The 20,517-nt window shown below is 40.7% G+C and overlaps 1 protein-coding gene across 2 annotated transcripts in view; it reads left to right on the top strand.

Annotated features, from left to right (window-relative positions):
- Positions 1 to 20,517, top strand: part of ATP8A2 (ATPase phospholipid transporting 8A2) — a 693,068-nt gene that overhangs the window by 169,186 nt on the left and 503,365 nt on the right. For both annotated transcript variants that reach the window (XM_030813212.1, XM_030813213.1), the window contains exons 7-13: positions 380 to 453; positions 2,692 to 2,761; positions 4,271 to 4,398; positions 5,667 to 5,778; positions 13,749 to 13,914; positions 16,202 to 16,329; positions 18,626 to 18,703. In XM_030813212.1, coding sequence (XP_030669072.1) covers positions 380 to 453; positions 2,692 to 2,761; positions 4,271 to 4,398; positions 5,667 to 5,778; positions 13,749 to 13,914; positions 16,202 to 16,329; positions 18,626 to 18,703 — 756 coding nt within the window. The remainder of the gene's footprint in view (positions 1 to 379; positions 454 to 2,691; positions 2,762 to 4,270; positions 4,399 to 5,666; positions 5,779 to 13,748; positions 13,915 to 16,201; positions 16,330 to 18,625; positions 18,704 to 20,517) is intronic.

Genomic DNA, 20,517 nt, shown 5'->3' with positions numbered 1-20,517 from the left:
GCATTAGGCTGGCTCTGGTGGTGTGTGCGTGACCATTCTACCCTACTGTGTACAGCTATGGAAATGCTCAAGTGTTTGTGAATGGATGGATAATCGTAAGAAAATGAGATCTTTATAGCTGTTCTGAGTTAGCCCTTTTCTCCCTCTCCCTTTCCTTTTTTATTAAACATCATTGCAAAAAAAGGCAACATTACCAGTGTCTGCATGGAAGCATTTTCCTTTTGTTCTTGTCAAGAAAAATAATTTGGGCTTCTCCATCTTAAACTTCATGGTTTAGTTATATAATAATTTTTTCTTCAAATATTTAAGCACCTTTTTCACCATGTGTGTTTTGTTTCTTTTCTTTCATGCCTCTCTGTCCTCGTCCCTGTCTCTCTAGGTGGCAGTGGGAGACATTGTGAAGGTCGTCAATGGGCAGTATCTTCCAGCAGATGTGGTCCTGCTGTCCTCCAGGTTAGCTGTGCTAGTGGGCACCTTTTTTGCAATAAATGTTAAGAACAATAAAATATTAAGCAGCGACTGGGGCAATCTTGAGCCACCTGTTGCCTTCTACCATCCTCTCTCCGTCCCATTCTTCCATTTCTTGTCATTTGCCTTCTCCTGCCGTGACCCTTGGTTTCTTTCTCACATTCATTCCTTTGTGCTTTTTCTGAACTCTCTTATGTGTGCTGACTTCACTTACTCTCCTGGCTGTTTGGGGGGTTTTTCTTATTTATAGGGACACTGAGTCAAGAGCAGTGGAGTGGTCCATTCATTAATGTGAGGTTGCAGCGTATCTGAGATTTCAGAATCTGTTTCGTGATGGGTCCTGCCAACAGTCTGTCCTGCAGAACCCAGTGCTGCACGTTGATAGCTGTTCAAGAACCACGGGTGTTTGCTCAGCATAATCATGACCAGCAGATGGTGTTTGCTCTTCATCCGTCCATGTTTTGCCCCTTTTCTGTCCAAGTATCATTTTCACGTTCTCTAGGTAGTTTTATTCTAGGAAGGAATCATCACTCAGTGCAGTTCTTGACTTTTTTGGGGCTTGATGCATGAAAGTACATAGCTAGGAAAGAAAGCCAAAATTAGGGCAAGAATTGACATCTATTCTTGAATTCAAGATTAAATCGTGTGACGTTAGGACTATAACTTCCTATATTTATACACTGTTGGGAATCATAGATACGCATGCTGTTTGCATTTTCTTTGATTGCAGACAGCGTTTCTTGTATTGAAGTTAATCACTCATTGGATTTTAAGCCTAAGCATTAATTTTCTGCTTGAGATAATAGATTTAAAAATAGAGCTCCAGGCCTATGGAGGGGGAAAAAGAACCAATAACACAAGGCAGGATTTATGTTTGTCTATATTGACTGACAACCAAGAAACTCTTAGAAATATTAAAATATTGATCACTTGATAGTTCGGGCTTTAAGTCTTGGCTGTGACCCTAGAAAATTTAGTGTGTGTGTGTGTGTGTGTGTGTGTGTGTGTTTTGTTTTGGAGACAAGGTCTTACTCCGTCACCCAGGCTGGAGTGCAGTGGCTCAATCATAGCTCACTGTAAGTTCCAACTCCTGGGCTCAAGTGATCCTCCCATCTCAGCCTCCTGAGTAGCTGGGACCACAGGTGCATGCCACCACGCCTGGCTAATTTTTAAAATTTTTTATAGAGGCTAATTTTTAAAATTTTTTTGTAGATGTTGCCCAAGCTGGTTCTGGAACTCCTGACCTCAAGCAATCCTCCCGCCTCGGCGTCTCAAAGTGCTGGGGTTACAAGCGTGAGCCACAGTGCCCAGCCAGTTTTGTTTTTTTGTTTAAACTTGGTCTTAATACCGGATTGCTTTAGCTGACATCATGTTTCCAGCGTGCTCATTATTAGTGTCTGAGTGTGTGCTGTGTGCTGAACAACCTGTTGAGGAGGTTGTCCTACTTAATCTTCCCAATAACCCTGGATAGCCTTCCTTTGTACATGATAAGATTGAGATATGGAGAGACTAAACAATTTGCCAAGGCCACATAGCCCATAAAGGTAGAGCTAGGGGATTTTTGCCTTAACTAGTGTTTTTTTAGTTGGAAGAGTCAGGGGGCGGTTAATCACTAACTGTGTGAACTTAGCTAAACTCAAAGATTAGAAATAGGATTATAATATCTGTTATGGTTATTTTTATTCTTTGAGTTTTCTGTCTTTAATTAGGTGTTTTGATTAAAAAGTTGGCCTTGAGATTGTAAAAATGGCAGAGAATTAAAGCCTTGCCAAGCCTGTGCCTCGATCCTTCAACTCCTCTGGCTGTTGTTTTCTTCAAAAAATGTGTGTTTCTACTGGCCATGCCTTGGGCAGCCTTTTTGGTCAGGCCCAGCCCCAGACTTGAAGGATTGCCTGAACCCAGTGGTTGGGTCTGAGTGGGGACATCACATGTTTCCCCTTCTCTTTCATCTTCAGTTCATTCCTGTCTTCTTGAGGCTCAGCAGTCATTATGTGGGGCTTACAAAGGCAGATCATCTGGGCAAATGACTCTGTACTGGTGCTGAGTCCCAAAGATGAGTGTGTGTTTCCTTTTTCATCCATTACTCCTACTATAGTGGTTATTTATAACAATTTATTTTGAAGGGCCAATCAGCAGACACAGATTCCATAATAGAGATTTTCTAAGCTGTGAATTTGTGGAAGGGACCTTACGAAACTTGGCTCTTTTTTTCTCTCTCCTTAGTGAACCTCAGGCAATGTGTTATGTTGAAACAGCTAATCTGGATGGGGAGACGAACCTTAAAATACGTCAGGTAAAGTCACCTCTGATGACTTGTGTTGTTATGGTAGACACAACTGCAAATGTGGTCCCCACATATCTCTTTCTAGAGAAATAAAATATTCAGCCACAATGGAATCTATGGGAAGAATATGCCATTTATGATGAGGGAGAATGTGTTTGGAAAAAGCAGGCTGCATCAAACTCTAGGTCACGCAGGGTGCCAGGCCTTCATATAGTGTCTTATTGAGCTCTCTGCCTGTGATGCTGGAGAGAGGGGACATCTTGGTGTAGCTGAGTGGCTGGGAAGGACACAGCTTAGTGGACAAATGGAGCAGAAAAGCTCCAGGTACCCCAGTTTACATCATTGTTGTAATAAAGATTCTAATCTTAGAGGGTGATATAATTAGATACAAAACTTCCATGGCTTAAAGAAAAGTATTCTTACCATGTATTTTAATTCTAGGATGAAGAATAGTCTTTTTTTTTTTTTCTTTTTTTTTTTGAGTTGGAGCCTTGCTCTGTTGCCCAGGCTGGAGTGCAATGATGCGACCTCGGCTCTCTACAACCTCTGCCTCCCGGGTTCAAGCGATTCTCCCACCTTAGCCTCCCTAGTATCTGGGACTACAGGTGCATGCTACTACACCTGGCGTAATTTTTATATTTTTTTAGTAGAGATGGGGTTTCACCATGTTGGCCAGGCTGGTCTCGAACTCCTGAACTCAAGTAATCCACTTGCTTTGGCCTCCCAAAGTGCTGGGATTACAGGCGTGAGCCACTGCACCCGGCCAAGAACGAAGAATGGTCTTTAACATATACAAATTTTAAGCATTTTGACACTTAAAAAATTTTTGCTGCTTAAAGTTGAATTCAGCAATTCTGTCCATATATCTTTCTTTTCTACTGTAGGTATTTGCTTTAGACTTTTTTTTCCATTTAAAGAACAGTTACAGCCTGGGCAACATAGCAAGACCCTATCTCTACAAAAAACTTAAAAAATAGCTGGGCGTGATGGCACATACCTGTAGTCCCAGCTACTTAGGAGGCTGAGGTGGGAGGATCACTTGAGCTCAGGATTTTGAGGCTTTAGTGAACCATGATTGCACCACTGCACTCCAGCCTGGAGGACAGAGTGAGACCCTGTCTCTTGAAGAAAAAGTGAAGAGTGCTAGATAATGTAAAATATTGAAGGGCTACTCTATTCTATCTTTATGACCGGTGTTAGAATACAGCTAGTAGATTATGCTTGCTGTAAGGTGCTGGGGTATGTTAATTATTACTTATGCACGGATGTTTCCAGCACAGTGGTGGAATCTTAACTTTCACCTTCATTACGTTCTTTTGCCACTTTCACATTAGATCGTTGTGGCAAAAGCTACTGGAAAAGTCTGCCTTGAGGGGCTGACAGTTTGACTTGTTAGCCCCCCAAATTATTGCACTGGAGATGCCTTATTTTTCCTTTTGATTAACCATAGGGATGCCGAATGGTGTCCCTAAGCACAGAAGATTGTGTTTGACTTCCTCTTTTGGTTTAATCTTTTAGGGTTTGAGTCACACTGCTGACATGCAAACACGTGAAGTTCTGATGAAGTTATCTGGAACTATAGAGTGTGAAGGGCCCAACCGCCACCTCTATGACTTCACTGGAAACTTGAACTTAGATGGGAAAAGGTATTATATGCCTTTTCTTCGCTGTCTTTTAAACTATGTGACTAAGAATTACTGGAGCTTTGGAAAATATGTTTGTTTCCTAGTTTTGCAATATTTTAAAACAGTGAAATTTCATACCCTTTCAATTAATTTAAAGCCTTCCTTAGATTTAAGAAAAAAACCCTGAGCCCAAGGGCCTCTGATGAGGCTCAAAGCATGTGGCGTATTCTTTCTGTGCCTACTCTCTGCCAGGCGGGAGAAATGGTTTTAGCTGCATAAAATTGTCCAGCAAAGCAGAGGAGAATTATCTGAGGTGTATACAAGCTAATACACTTGTTACAGAAATGTGTGTGTGTGTGTGTGTGTATATGTTTTTCTTTTTTTTTTTTTTTTTTTGCTAACCTTCTTCTAGGGAGCATTTGTTTGTTTTTAGAAAGTTGAGTGAAATGAACACTTATTCTTCCTTTAGAATATTCAGTGCCCTCCTGTCTATATTCTGTTATCTTTGTTCTTCTGGCATTTGTTATGTTGTTCTGGAGTTGTCTTTTGTTCTGATGTTGGAGAGCAGTTTCTACCTTCTGGCCATGTTTGTCTTGAACCTCTTGCCAATGCCCCCTCCAACCCTGTAACCCAGCCTCTTGCAATGTCCTTTATATTTTGACGACCCAAGGCTTGGAAGGACCTGATCATAGGAATCAACCCAAATTATTATAAATATGACAAACTAAGTGTGACTGCTTCTTGGTTTCATTTAGCATACATAGCTACACTACGGGCTCCCCATTTTGAATTTCTAAATTGTCACTCAGGTCTTTATTTACTCATTAAGTCATCCTTAAAAAAATTGATATGATAGGTTGCTGCTTTTTAAAATTTTACTCCTTTCTAATAGTCCGTGAAATACACTAGGTTTATTTTACAAATAACAATAATAATAATACTTCCAATAATAATACTTACTACAAATGAGTAAGCTTCGGTTGTTATTTTAGCAACTTCCTTTCTGGGTATTGAGTTTCATAACAGGATCATGAGAGATATAATTCCCTGTAACATTTTATAGAGAAAGCATTTTTTTCTGTAGTGATGAATGTAAAATAAAGCTTTCTGTGGGTCCTTTTGGGGGTAGATTAAGACAATGGTAACCTTTGTTGTCTGTGTTTCTCAGTGAAGTAGTTCAAATTGGAGGAAAGGGAACATTTGATTTATTGTGGGTTCATGTTTAAGGGAAAAACTCATGCTTATTCTCCAGACTATCATTAAATATCATTTTTTTTTTTTATTTTTAGCCTTGTTGCCCTTGGGCCTGACCAGACCTTATTAAGAGGCACACAGCTTAGAAATACTCAGTGGGTCTTTGGCATAGTTGTTTATACTGGACACGACACCAAACTCATGCAGGTAAAACATTTCTATGCTGATTTGTCTTTTTTTTTTAATTTCTGCTTTTATTGACTAGAAGGTGGAAAATGCAGATGTTACATTTAGGAAGTTCAAGTTTGTCTATGAACCTAAATTTGGAACGAACTGCCTTTATTTTAGTTCCTCAGATAGCTTTTTCTAGATTTCTGTTCTCTTATCTGATATTTGTTACCGTATGCCTGAACTACAAATGGCCTTTGTTTTCTGGATTAGGGGAACAATAAATTCTAACTTATTTTATCTTCTGGACTTAAGCGAGAATTAGTTCTAACTTTTAAATTTCTCTTTCTACTTCTCCTCTTTATCCCATTAATTAGGATTTTATAGCAAATTGTCTTATTTAAAATCAGTTATTTTTGAACTTAGTTTTCATAGACCGAAGAAAAAAATGAAGTTAAAATGATTTTGCTCTTTTTCTCTGTTAATGTTTTTAAAAAAATTGTTTGTGAATTTATAGGTCATATTGCTATTATGATGTATTTTGCCAGACAGCTTTTGAAATTCTACAGAAATCAGTGTCCCTGTATGTCATTTCTTACATTTGTTTGGTATCACTTGGCATCTTATTTTTGCTAATGGTGGCTATTAATGAGAATTGGCTTTTCAGCTTGTCTGTCTATAACTTCTAAAATGCACATTTGGCTGTATTTCTTGATTTAAAAATATTTAGTGACCACGTACCAAGTCTAGTGCTAGACCATATGGGTGCAATAGTGAAAGGCCCAGGCTTATCCTTGGGGAGCCAGTCGGGCTAAGGAGTAATATAGAATGACAAAGTAGAGAGAGAGATACTGGAATGTGTGTCATTACTAAGTGCTGTCAGTGTGTATAGGAGGGTCATTCAACCTAGGCTGGAAACCAGTTGACTACATGCTAAGAATGATTCCCCTGGCAGAAGCACATTTTAGATATCGAGCTAGGGAAGGGAGACTATTGTGTTGTTCTCCTCTTTCAGGTCAAATGATAGGCAGATGAAAGAGGTAAGTATTAGAGAAGATGAAGCAGTAGACCTTGGTGGCCACCCCAGCTAGAAACACATTGGAGACGGGGAGGAGAGATGGGATTAGAAGGGTTGAGAGACTCCCTGAAGTTGAAGAGGATTGTTGGAGTTGCTGAGTGACAGGCTGATCAGTGGGTAGAATCTTGTCTGTGTATTTCTGGGGTAGAGAGTTTCTAGCATGGGAGACCTGGGAGTGGCCCGTGCAAGTAGGAAGACAAAGGCAGAGCTGTTGAAGGCCATTTGATGTTGACAAGTAAGGAACTGAGAGACTAAGGCATTTGATGGGCCAGCGCTGTGATTTTGAAGATGTGATAATGGTGAGGCTGGGCCGGAGAGGAATGCCATGAGCCAGTTGTCAAGTCTTCAGTGAGTGACAGGGAGCAACCGAGAGGTCGGTGGCCTGGCTACGGGGGAGGGGCAGAAGGTAGTGTAGCCAAATGGCGTGAATTTTATGAGTGAGTTTTTTTTTTTTTTAACATGGCATCCAAGGAATAAAGGTCCAGAAGTATTACCAGGTCTTGAATATACATCCAGTAATGCTACCTTCAGAGGCCAAAGGATGCAGATGTCTACTGGCGCACCCTCTGCTTGGGGGTACTCAAGGGAGGCATGTCCTTGACTGTGTGAGGCAAGGAGGAGAGAGCTCTTGAGGGAGTGGGAGTACAGAGGGAAGTTCAGGAGCTGGAAGGGTAGGGGCCCAGGTGCAGTGGCCTGTTGCAGAGCTTGTTTGTTGAAGCAAGGTGGGAGGGCTCCACGGCAGCTAGAAAAATGAAGAGTTGGTGAATGCTGAGAGGCAGCTCTTGGGTGGATCAGGATTATTTAGTGTATTTGAGGTTTGCCTGATCCATCCCCCCTGCTAGGTCCTTATCCATTCACAAGGGCTGACTGGAATGCTTTAAGTTTATTGTTTCTGAGCGGCCTGTATATGAAGACTTTATCTTGATGAATAGTTTAGTGCTCTAGCCATGCAAGAACTCAGGAGGCTGAGATGGGTGGATCATTTGGGACCAGGAGTTTGAGACCAGCCTGGTTGACATAGTGAGACCCCATTTCAAAAAAAAAAAATAGTTTAGTACCCTGCCACCTAGAAAGTATCCTTTAACTCCCTTAGTGCAGTGTCAGTAACCCTTGCTGAATGCTTTGGGAGCTCCACTAACCACAAATCACTACTTCTGGCATTTGTTTGTTTGTTTTTTGAGACAGGGTCTGGCTTTGTTGCCCAGGCTGGAGTGTGGTGGTGCGATCTTGGCTCACTGCAACCTCAGCCTCCCAGGCTCAAGCCATCCTCCCACCTCAGCCTCCTGAGTAGCTGGGACTGTAGGCACACGCCACTATGCCCGGCTAATTTTTGTATTTTTTGTAGAGACGAGGTTTCACCATGTTGCCCAGGCTAGTCTTGAACTTCTGAACTCAAGCAATCCACCCACCTTGGCTTCCCAAAGTGTTGGGATTACAGGCATGAGCCACAGTTCCCAGCCTACTTCTGTTTTTTATGATGAAGTGGCAGACACATCATGGGTAGCTAGCTCACATTTGGTCAAGCCCCCAAAACTAGTTTTAAGATTGTGCATATTATAAATTTAAGCACTTTCCAAAATTTCTTATACACTGGGTGTTTGTTTGTTTTTTTTTTACAGATTGTAATATTGTTTTTCTAGAGCATACATTGGTAATATAGCTTTTGCTCTAGAAAACCAATATTACGTGAGTTAATTAAACTATCCTTTAAAACACTCCAGTCTTCTCTTCAATGAGTAAGGCATGCACTGAGTTTGCATTCTGTGAGTGTGAGAGGCACTTTTCCTTGCCCCTAGGTGTGAGAAACCTCTTTGCAAGGCTTCTTGCATGTTGACTGCTCATGTATAGAATGATGGAAAAACCCAGAAACATCTGTGCTAGACCTGCTGTGCCTTTAGGGCTGAAACAACGGTAAAAATAATGAGCTTTCAAAAGGAATATAATATAACACACATAGCTGGAAGCCGTCCTGTTTGTGAAATAACATTGTTTGTCTGTGCTTGTGCTACTTGACCACAGAGAGGAAACTCAATTGCTGTCGGGTTCTTCTACCTTTTTTTTCATTAAAGTCTTTCACCTCAATGCCTTTTGCCCTTCAAGTTTCCTTCAGTTCATGTTTAGTTTACTTACATGTAGAAATATTTATGTCTATAATTTCTATTGGTTGATTTAATGGGAAAAAGAGCGATTATCACACTAATTACAGCAAACATAATTACAACAAATCATGCACTATTCTGAGTGATGTACATATATCAACTCATTTATTCCTCACAATGGCTAGGTAGTATTGTGCTCATTTTATAGATGAGGAGGCTTGAGGCATAGTGTGTCCTAGTAACCTAAGCTTACAAAACTAGTAGGATTCAAAACACAGGCAGTCCAGCCAGGTGCAGTGGCTCACGCCTGTAATCCCAGCACTTTGGGAGGCCGAGGCGGGTGGATAACTTGAGGTCAGGACTTCAAGACCAGCCTGGCCAACATGGTGAAACCCCATCTCTACTAAAAATACAAAAATTAGCTGGGCATGGTGGTGCATGCCTGTAATCCCAGCTACTCAGGAGGCTGAGGTAGGAGAATTGCCTGAACGCAGGAGGCAGAGGTTGCAGTGAGCCAAGATTGCACTGCTGCCCTCCAGCCTGGGCGACAGAGCCAGACTCAGTCTCAAAAATAAATAAATAAAGAAATAAAAAATAAAAAAAATCAATGAAAGAAAACACAGGCAGTCAAACTCCAAAGTCAGTGTAACCCAGGGGTCCCCAAGCCCCAAGCCACAGACTGGTACCAGGCCCCACAGCAAGAGGGGAGTGGCAAGCAAGCTAGTGAAGCTTCATCTGTTCATCTGTATTTACAGCAGCTCCCCATCTCTCACATTACTGCCTGAGCTCTGCCTCCTGTCAATCAGCAGTGGCATTAGATTCTCATAGGAGCGTGAACTCGGTTGTGAACTGCTCATACAAAGGATCTAGGTTGCTCATTCCTAATGAGAATCTAATGTCCAGTGATCTGTCACTGTCTCCCATCACCTGCAGATGGGACTGTCTAGTTGCAGGAAAACAAGCTCAGGGCTCCCACTGATTCTACATTATGGTGAGTTGTATAATTATTTCATTACACATTACAATGTAAGCGTAATGGAATTAAAGTGCACAATAAATGTAATGCACTTGAGTCACCCCAAAACCATCTCCACCCAAGTCTGCGGAAAAATTGTTTTCCACGAAACCAGTACCTGGTGCCAAAAAGGTTGGGGACAGCTGTTCTAACTAGAATTCAATGGCCTGTTTTCTCAGGAGGGAATAAAATATCTAAGATACAGGTCTGATTTCAGCTTTTTCAAAATCTGACATTTTGACCTGTTTCTATTTATAAGTCCGTTACACTGAAGTAGCTGGGTTTTGTAAGAATTTTATGGAAGAATTTATAATGCCTCTAGGAATTCAACATTAAAAGCTCATCATTGGGCCAGGTGCGGTGGCTCACACCCGTAATCCTAGCACATTGGGAGGCTGAGGTGGGTAGATTGCCTGACCTCAGGAGTTCAAGACCACCCTGGGCAACATGGTGAGACCCCTGTCTCTACTAAAAATACAAAAAATTAACTGGGCGTGGTGGTATGCACCTGTGGTTCCAGCTACTATGGAGGCTGAGGCACAAGAATCGCTTGAAGCTGGGAGACGGAGGTTGCAGTGAGCCAAGATCGCACCACTGCACTCCAGCCCAGATGACAGAGTGAGACTCTGTCTCCAAAAAACAAACAAACAAACAAAAAAACAAACAAAAAACCCTCATCATTGATCATTCCAAGTAAAAATGTTCAGGGGATGGGAGTCAGTAGGCCAAGGTTGGCTTTCCACAAAGTGCACTGTTGAAGCTGGAAGTTTTGGGATTGTTCCTCTTCTGTTAGATGAAAGATAAAGTTTTCTAATCCTCCTAATTGGCCAGAATTCAGCCACTGAAAAAGATCAGAAGTCAATAACAAATGGGGTATAGAAATGAGGTTTATGATAATTTTTTTCTGCCTGTACATTTAGTGAAAGTTTATTAAGAATGATGAGATCATGCTTAGTATTTAAGAGTTAGGATGACCAGTCCTGGACCTGGCCTGCTGGCCCTTACCATGAGGCCAGACCTGGATGTGTCATCTCAGTTGACCTTGATATAGTATTTGATTGATGATAAGTTGGCCTTTGCTAATGGATTTCCATTTAGACTCCCGAGGAATTTTTTTTAAAAGTCCGTAAAGGATGAATAATTTAGAGAAATAAAGTAAAAGGGGAAAAAATAGAAATAAAGGAAAAAGCTGCTGTGTTGTTTAGATATTGAAAGGACTTAGCTTTTCAGAATCACCAGTACAATCCCCCAACTCCTCTGCCCCCAAAGAAAACTATGGGGAAATAGTATTTTGGTTTGCCAATATAATTCAAATAACAATTTCAGTGATGTGGTATAAATTTTTCTTGGAGCTTAGGAGTGAATTGTCTCATGTTTTCATCTCAGTTTTATTTTCACATTGTGACTTTGTTTGTATTCTTATCTTTGGAGACATTTTCATCCTAGGTCTTTTAATGATCAGATCAATGGAGACTAGTGAAGGAGAATGCTGACTTAAGTTTGGCACAAGTTACCATTTTTATGGTTAGTGCCTTACAAACTCTCAGATTATCCAAACTTGGCAAATTGGTGTTGTCTCTTAAAAGTCCGGGCCTGGCTGGGTGCGGTGGCTCAACGCCTGTAATCCCAGCACTTCGGGAGGCCGAGGTGGGTGGATCACGAGGTCAGGAGATTGAGACCATCCTGGCTAACACGGTGAAACCCCATCTCTACTAAAAATACAGAAAAATTAGTCGGGCGTGGTGGCACTTGCCTGTAATCCCAGCTACTCGGGAGGCTGAGGCAGGAAAATCACTTGAACCCGGGAGGCAGAGGTTGCAGTGAGCCGAGATCGCACCACTGCACTCCAGCCTGGGCAACAGAGTGGGACTCATCTCAAAAAAAAAAAAAAAAAAAAGCCTGGGCCCATGATTCATGGAAAGAGACCTGCAGGCTGACGCTCCTGTGTGAGCCTCTCCCTGTCCAATTCCTGGCTTCTGATTTAAGTCAGGAATTATTTCACCTCCGGTAATGGATTATAAATAATTCCCCTGTGGCTTTCCTCTCTTCAGTGTCTCCTTCCCCAACCTGCTGTATTACTGTACTGGTTTCCTCTGGCTGCTGTGACACATTTCCATAGTTTTAGTGACTTAAAAACACACGAATTATTATGCTGCAGTTCTATAAGTCAGAAGTGTCCTATGAGTAGTAGACTCCCTATGCTAAAACTTGAGATGTTGGCTGCTCTTTTCTGCAGGCTTCAGAGGGGAATCTCTCTGATCATTTCTCTGTCACTGCCTCTCCCTCTGAGCACAATTCGGAAAGGTTCTCCCTTTTGATGACCCTTGTAGTTAGACTGGGTCCACTTGGATAATCCAGTATAATCTCTCCCTGTCTCACAGTTGTTAATTTAATTTAATCCCATCTGCAAAGTCCCTTTTGCTGTATAAAATAACATACTCAGGCCAGGCATGGTGGCTCACGCCTGTAATCCCAGCACTTTGGGAGGCCGAGGAGGGCGGATCACCTGAGGTCAGGATTTCAAGACCAGCCTTGCCAACATGGTGAAACCCTACTACAAATACATGGTGAAACCCTCTACTAAAAATACAAAGAATTAGCCAGGCATGATGGTGGGCGCCTGTAATCCCAGCTACTTGGGAGGCGAGGTGCAAGAATCGCTTGAACCCGGGAGGTGGAGGTTGCAGTGAGCCGAGATCACACCACTGGACTCCAGCCTGGGAGACAGAGTGAGACTCCATCTCAAAAAATAAAATAAAATAAAATAAAATAAAATAAAATAAAATAAAATAAAATAAAATAACATACTCGCAGTGCCCCACAAGTAGGATGTGGGCATCACTGGCAGGGGTGGGGGGGTCATTAGTTTGCCCTCCACAACTACCTTCAGATATTTTTTAATAAAATGACCTCAGGTGCATAACTGTCTTGTTCAAACAGTTCTATTGACTTTCCCATGGCTGAGAGGATCTAGTCCCAAATGTTCCACCTGAACTGGAGTGATTCTTGAATCCAGCTTTAATGAATCTTTCTATACTCTCCTGCCAACACTGGCCTCAGCTCCAGCTGGGCTAGTTTCCCCCCAACAGTGAGAAGGCAGGTGCTAAGCCTGTGATCAGGTTGCCATTCTCCTTCCATTTCTCCTTTGCTGTCTCCATCATTCAGGATGCCACTCAGCTTTCTCCTGCCCAGGCTGTTCCTGACTCTTCCTGCTCCTGCCTCTTGTTCACAGTTCTCCAAGTGAACTTTTTGTCCATCCACTTATTTTGAAACCCACTAATGTTCTGTTTTGCATTATTGATATGTATGTGTTTGTGTATGTCTTTTTTATTCCTCAAATTCTGAGCTCCAGGAGGGAAAATGTGTGCTTTAGAAATATCTCTGTATATTTATTGTAGAGCTTGTGCTATTACCGTGAAGGTCTTCTCTAGATTTTTATGGTATGGAATGTCTAAGTTTCTCTTGAATTACCGGTGTTCTGATTTCTTTGAATCTGAACTATATTTAGAACCTGTTGTGTTCTAAGATAAGGAGAGTGACAATTTTATGCTAAGATATAATCATAAGAAGTACAGAATGAATCATGTAATGTTAGAATGTGTTCTTTAAACTGGTAGAGTGTGTTGTCTTTCTTCATTACTTAAAACTAGCTATTGATTCAGGAGCATGGTACACCTTTGAATTACATTGAGTATTTGGCAAAAAAATAGTCTTTTATTTGTTGGTTGTTAAATATCATTGTTTTACCTCCTTTCCCCCAACCCCTTGCCCCAAATCTGTTCTGTGACCCTTACTGACTTTCAATACTGTTGTGTAGAATTCAACCAAAGCGCCTCTCAAGAGATCAAACGTTGAGAAGGTGACTAACGTGCAGATCCTGGTGTTGTTTGGCATCCTCTTGGTCATGGCCTTGGTGAGCTCGGCGGGGGCCTTGTACTGGAACAGGTCTCATGGCGAAAAGAACTGGTACATCAAGAAGATGGGTAAGTGTCGGGGTGGGTTGCTTGTTCCAGTGGAAGAAAACCATTCTTGAGACGTTCTTGCAGGCATGGTTGATGTGTGGTGTCCCTGCCGTCCTTCTGTACCCTTTGGTTACTGTACATAATGCCAGCCTTTCAAGGAGAATTGAGATTAGGATCATGTGATGAAGCAAAGATGGGCACATTTGGGAATTGTTTTAAACTCAAATAGTTATTTTTAAACTCTGTGTTTAAGTATTTTCTTAGTGGTTGCCCTAGGAATTACAATGTATTTCCTAATTTATCCAAATCTACTTTTGATTAATACTAACTTAATTCTAGTCAAACACAGAAATGTCACTCCAGTGTACCTCCATTTCCTCTCCTGCTTGGTGCTGTCATTGTTATATTCCATTTATCTGTGTTATCAACTCCAAAATACAGTGTTATAATAATCTGTGTCTCTTAAAGAAGCTAAAGGAAAAAAGAAAAAGAGTATATTGATAGTGCTTTTTTGTTGTTGTTGTTTTGAGATGGAATCTTGCTCTGTTGCCCAGGCTGGAGTGCAGTGGTGTGATCTCGGCTCACTGCACCCTCCGCCTCCTGGGTTCAAGCAGTTCTCCTGCCTCAGCCTCCTGAGTAGCTGGGACTACAGGTATGTGCTAACATGCCTGGATAATTTTTGTATTTTTAGTAGAGACGGGGTTTCACCATGTTGGACAGGCTAGTCTTGAACTCCTGACCTCAGGCAATCCACCCGCCTCGGCCTCCCGAAGTGCTGGGATTACAAGCATGAGTCACCATGCCCGGCCAGGGTTGTTTTATATTAACATATTTACTTACCATTTCCAGGTCTCTCTCTTCATTTCTTCCTTTGGATTTAACAGCTGGTGTCATTTCTCTGCTTCATGTATCTTCATTCTCTCCTCACTCCTTTGCACTGTCATATATATTACATCTGTATGTAAGTTCAACAATGCAATTTTATGATGCTTTTAGCAATTGCTTTTTTAAAATTGAGAATATATAATTATACTATCTTTTATAAATCCTATAGAATTATCATTACTAGTGTCCTTTGTTTATGTGGATTTTAATTACTGTCAGGTATCTCTTTCATCCTGGAGAACTTCTTTAGTATTTCTTGTATTTGTAATTGTCAGGTAGATATTTGTTTATACCTTAGAGATATTTGTAACTACTGGAACTTAGAGATCCTATTTAGAAACTCCTTAATTCTACAGGAGAACAGGAGAGCAAAGTAGTATGTCAGGAAGAAAAGGAACCAGCAGGAAAAGTGGAAGGCTTGGTAGTGAGTAGGGAGTGAAGGGATTGTGGAAAGGTAAAATTACTGGCCAGCTCCCCCTGTACCTTCCCAGCTCCTTGTCTTTCCATCACAGCCACCCTTCAGAACTCTAAATCGGAATCAGACTACCACCATTTGATGTAATTTCTTGGGAAAAAACCTAATAACTATGATTTGGAGCCATTAAAAATTCTCAATCTCCCTGCAATCCTAGCCTTCTGCCATCTTTATTCTCATTCTAGTTCCCTTCACAGACAGCTTTAATATCAGTTAAACCCTGTTGCAATCCTCTCCTTAAGCCTCTTGCTAAGTTAAGAAGATCTCACTACTTTACCGTTCAAGCAGAAGATGATGGCTGTCAAGGAAAGAACCTCCCCTTTGATACCCTCAGACCTTGTCCCCCTCTCCCTCCCCGATTCTCTGTTCCTCCTGCAGCTGATGCTGACTCTGCTGTGGACTCCATCCCCTAGGGTCCTGTTCCATCCTTAGGGATCTTGTTCCCTCCAGATATCCCTTCTCTTATCTTTAGTTGGGCTCAAGCCTTCTCTCTCTTTGTCTGCTTCTCTTGTTCACACTTTTGTCCATCTTTCCAGCTCTTTGAAGTATCCCCAATATACATTACCTTAGTGAGCTTGTAGGTATTCCTTACAACCATTTCAAAGGCCTGTCTTCTTTTCTACATTCTTTCAAGTTTGCTTCTTTTCTCTGTTCTTCAAAACTTGACACCAGCATTTCTTCTTCTGGATGGCCTTCAGTGACCACGCCTTCCCATTAGAAAGCCTTCTGTGTTGGTTCCCGCTATGTCCTGTGAGCCTCTCTTTAGTAGATGCATCCTGCTGTGCAGTCGCATTGTGGGGCCTGTGTGCCTCCTACAGAAAGCAGCCTTTGAACTCACAGTTCCTGACATACAGGAGGTGCTCAATAACTATTTTAACATGAATCTCTAAATGAGCCAATAGACTTTGGTTGTGAATACCTTTCAGATACTCTGGTTTCCTTCCACAGACACCACCTCAGATAATTTTGGATACAACCTGCTGACATTCATCATCTTATACAACAATCTTATTCCCATCAGTCTGTTGGTGACTCTTGAGGTTGTGAAGTATACTCAAGCCCTTTTCATCAACTGGGTGAGTATTAAAGCAGAGTTGAATCACTATTTTCCAATGCTATTTCAGAGCCTTTGGCGTTTAATTGAGCGCTCAAAAAAGAAGAACTATATTCATTTACCATTAGGTCCAGGGACTTAAACTGGCCATACAAAGAACTGCCCAGGGATCACCAGTGAGGGTGTTTTTGGGGAATGGAAGGGCAGTGGTACCTATTCAAGGGGTTGTTGTGAGGATTGGTCAGAGAATGGGTTGGAATGCTGAGCCTGTGCCTGTCATCTGGCTGCACCTGCTATTCATGCTTTTAACATCTAATTAGGGCTGAAGAAAAGGCCTCTTGGGTATGTTTACTATGGTGGTCACTTGCATATCAAAATTCATTGTGACAGTCAACTTGGATATGATTGTAAGGGTGGAGATAGGATTTTTAAAGGACTGCCATGGCTCTTAAGCAGTGGACTTCAGCAGCCAGTATTTGTAGACCAGGCACTTTGATGGGCATTTTTATTTGATCTTCACAGCAATCCCGTCAGCAAGGTCAGAATCATGAGTTAGTCTAGGTTGTGAAATGATTATCTTGAAATCAAATCATATATATATATATATATAAATATAAATCGTGTGTGTGTGTATATATATGTGTGTGTGTGTATATGTGTGTGTGTGTGTGTGTGTCTGTTTCTTTTTTGAGATGAAGTCTTGTGCTGTCACCCAGGCTAGAGTGAATTGGTGTGATCTCAGCTCACTGCAACCTCCATCTCTTGGGTTCAAGCGATTCTCATGCGCCAGCCTCCTGAGTAGCTGGGATTACAGACATGCACCACCATGCCTGGCTAATTTTTGTATTTTGAGTAAAGACAGGGTTTCACCAGGTTGGCCAGGCTGGTCTCGAACTCCTGACTTCAAGTGATCTGCCCACCTTGGCCTCCCAAAATGCTGGGATTACAGGTGTGAGCCACTGTGCCCGGCCAATTTTCTGTATATTAATTCTATGCTTCCTCTCAAATCACAGGGCTTCTCTATCCTAGTTGCCACTGTTTTTCACTCCAAAATTTAAAATTAGCATTTCTTTTCTTTTCCTTTTTCTTTTTTTTTTTCAAAATTGTAAACGTTTTATTGTTTTTTCTCATACTCATTTTTTGAAAGTCTATCTCCAAACTTTCTACAACATACTATACCAAAAAAGTTGTCTTTTATATTTTATAATGTGTTGACACAACCAGACAATTTTAAATTGGCATTATTCCCTTTATTTTCTTTCATACACATGCTCCCATAGTCAGGCATGACTTTTCAGATATGCCTTAAAGTGTTAAATATGAAAATGATACTAATGCATCCCAAATCCTACATATTCTTTTCCATGTATTAAATGATGGCCAGTTTATATTCTATGTAATAAAAGAAGTCCATGTATATATTAAACCTATACTTGATGACTGAGCATTTTGTCATATGTAGATATGGTATTTAAATGTTTTTCCAAGTAGTGTAAGTAGAATTATTAAATTTTCATCATAATCAGCATTATAAGAAGTAAATATGTTTATAAGAGAAAATACTTGTTAGAAGTAACCAGATATTATACTTTGCTTCAGTTGAGCTTTTAGTTGATATAATTATAAATTCCTGCTTATTATATCATTTTTGTGAAAGTGAGAACTTACTTATTATAAAATCTAGTAAAGGTAATTTAGGAAATTTAAATTGATTAGACTTTGTGTGAGAAAATAAACCTATGTAACAAACCTGCACATTGTGCACATGTACCCTAAAACCTAAAGTATAATAATAAAAAATAAAAAATAAAAATAAAACAATAAAAATAAAAATAAAAAAAAACAAAAAAATAATAATGTGAAAATAATAATTTCATTTATACAAGATTTAGGTTTATTTTCTTTTTTTTTTTTTGAGATGGAGTCTTGTTATGTTGCCCAGGCTGGGGTGCAGTGGAGCTATCTTGGCTCACTGCAAGTTCCGCCCCCCAGGTTCACGCCATTCTCTTGTCTCAGCCTCCCAAGTAGCTGGGACTACAGGTGCCCGCCACCATGCCTGGCTAATTTTTTTGTATTTTTTTAGTAGAGACGGGTTTCACCATGTTAGCCAATATGGTCTCGATCTCCCGACCTTGTGATCCACCCGCCTCGGCCTCCCAAAGTGGTGGGATTACAGGCGTGAGCCACTGCACCCAGCCAAAATTAGCATTTCTATTGTTTTAAATTACCCATTCTTAGCTTCTTTTCTGTGTTAATCTGAATGAAGGATTAATGGTATATATTTTCTGAAATCCTGTCTCTTGTTCTCTCTTTCTCAGGACACAGATATGTATTATATAGGAAATGACACTCCTGCCATGGCCAGGACATCAAACCTTAATGAAGAGCTTGGGCAGGTGAAAAAGCCTCTTTGGGAACTTTGGGAATGGTGACATGAGCATGAGGGGACATGAGTGTTAGCAGAAGAACCATGGAAAGATTTTGCAAAAATACTTCTCCATGAACATGGCTAGAACATCTGAAGACCTATATAATACTTTTGAATGTGCCAGTAAATATAAGTGTTACTCAGTTTTGTCTTGCTTTTTGAGACACGGCTATATCGTATCACCCAGAAGTAACCTGAAAAAAAGAAAAAAGAAGTAATATAAAAAATCATCATTTGGGACCCTTAAAAAAGTATTATCAGAAGCAAATGACAGGGAAAACGATCACTAAGATACTCAGATATTGAGTAACCCTACAAAACGTGTGGGGGCCAATTTAAAGGACATGCATTTCTCATATGTTCCGGATTTTGTCTCTGGAATATTCTAGGGAACCGTATCTTTTCCACCTTTACCCCTGAACTCCTCTTGCCTTTACTAAGTTGTGCTTTGCATTATGTCTGTGTCTGACATTGAAATTCCTGTAAGGAATAACTTCTTTTTAAATGTTTTATTGAATTTAATTTATTTTTTCAACTTTTACTTTAGATTCAGAGGGTACATGTGCAGGTCTGTTATGTGGGTATATTATGTGATGCTGAGGTTTGGAGTATGAATGATCCCATCACTCATGTACCTGAGCATAGTACCCAACAGTTTTTCAACGCTTTCCCCCAACCCCATCTAGTAGTCTCCAGTGTCTCTTGTTCCCATATTTATGTCCTTGAGTATGCAATGTTTAGCTTCCACTTAATAAGTGAGAACAAGCGGTATTTGGCTTTCTGTTCTTGCATTAATTCTCTTAAGATAATGGCCTCCAGCTCCATGCGTGTTGATGCAAAGAACATGATTTCATTTTTTTCCTGGCTGTGTATTCCATGGTGTATATGTACCACATTTTCTTTATCCAATCCACTGTTGATGGGCATCTAGGTTGAGTCCATGTCTTTGCTATTGTGAATAGTGCTGTGATAAACATGCTGCATGTGTCTTTTTGTTAGAACCATTTGTGTTCTTTGGGATATATACCCAGTAATGGGATTGCTAGGTCAAATGGTAGTCCTGTATTAAGTTCTTTGAGAAATCTTCACACTGCTTTCTACAGTGGCTGAACGAATGTACACTCCCATCAATAGTGGATAAATGTTCCCTTTTCTGTGCAGCATTGCCAGCATCTGTTGTTTTTTGACTTTTTAATGATAACCATTCTGACTGGTGTGAGATGGTATCTCATTGTGGTTTTGATTTGCACTCCTCTGATGATTAGTGATGTGGAGCATTGTTTCATATGTTTTTTGGCCACTTGTATGTTTCTTTGGAGAATGTCTGTTCATGTCTTTTGCTCGTTTTTTTAATGGGGTTGTTTGATTTTTGCTTGTTCAATTGTTTAAGTTGCTTATAGATTCTGGATATTAGACCTTTGTCGGATGTATAATTTGCAAATATTTTCTCCCATTCTGTAGTTTGTCTGTTTACTCTGTTGGTAGTTTCTTTTGTTGTCCAGGAGCTCTTTAGTTTAATTAGGTCCTACTTGTTGATTTTTGAGGGCTAACCTCTTTTAAATGCCTTTTGCCATTAAAGATTTTGATTTCATTTCATACACCCTATTCATACCCACCAGGAACCCTAAGGGGAGGGTGCTGTACCTTCATTTTATAGAGAAGGAAAGGAGTAACTTATCGAAGGACACCTGGTTATTCAGTGTCAGACTGGGGACTTCGGGTTGTCTGTCGAGATCTGGCCTTCCCAAGTTTCCCTGCCTGGTGAAGGCATGATACCATGTT

Source organism: Nomascus leucogenys, chromosome 5 (assembly GCF_006542625.1).
Source record: "Nomascus leucogenys isolate Asia chromosome 5, Asia_NLE_v1, whole genome shotgun sequence".
Lineage (NCBI taxonomy): Eukaryota > Metazoa > Chordata > Mammalia > Primates > Hylobatidae > Nomascus > Nomascus leucogenys.
This window is presented reverse-complemented; position numbering and strand designations above follow the sequence as displayed.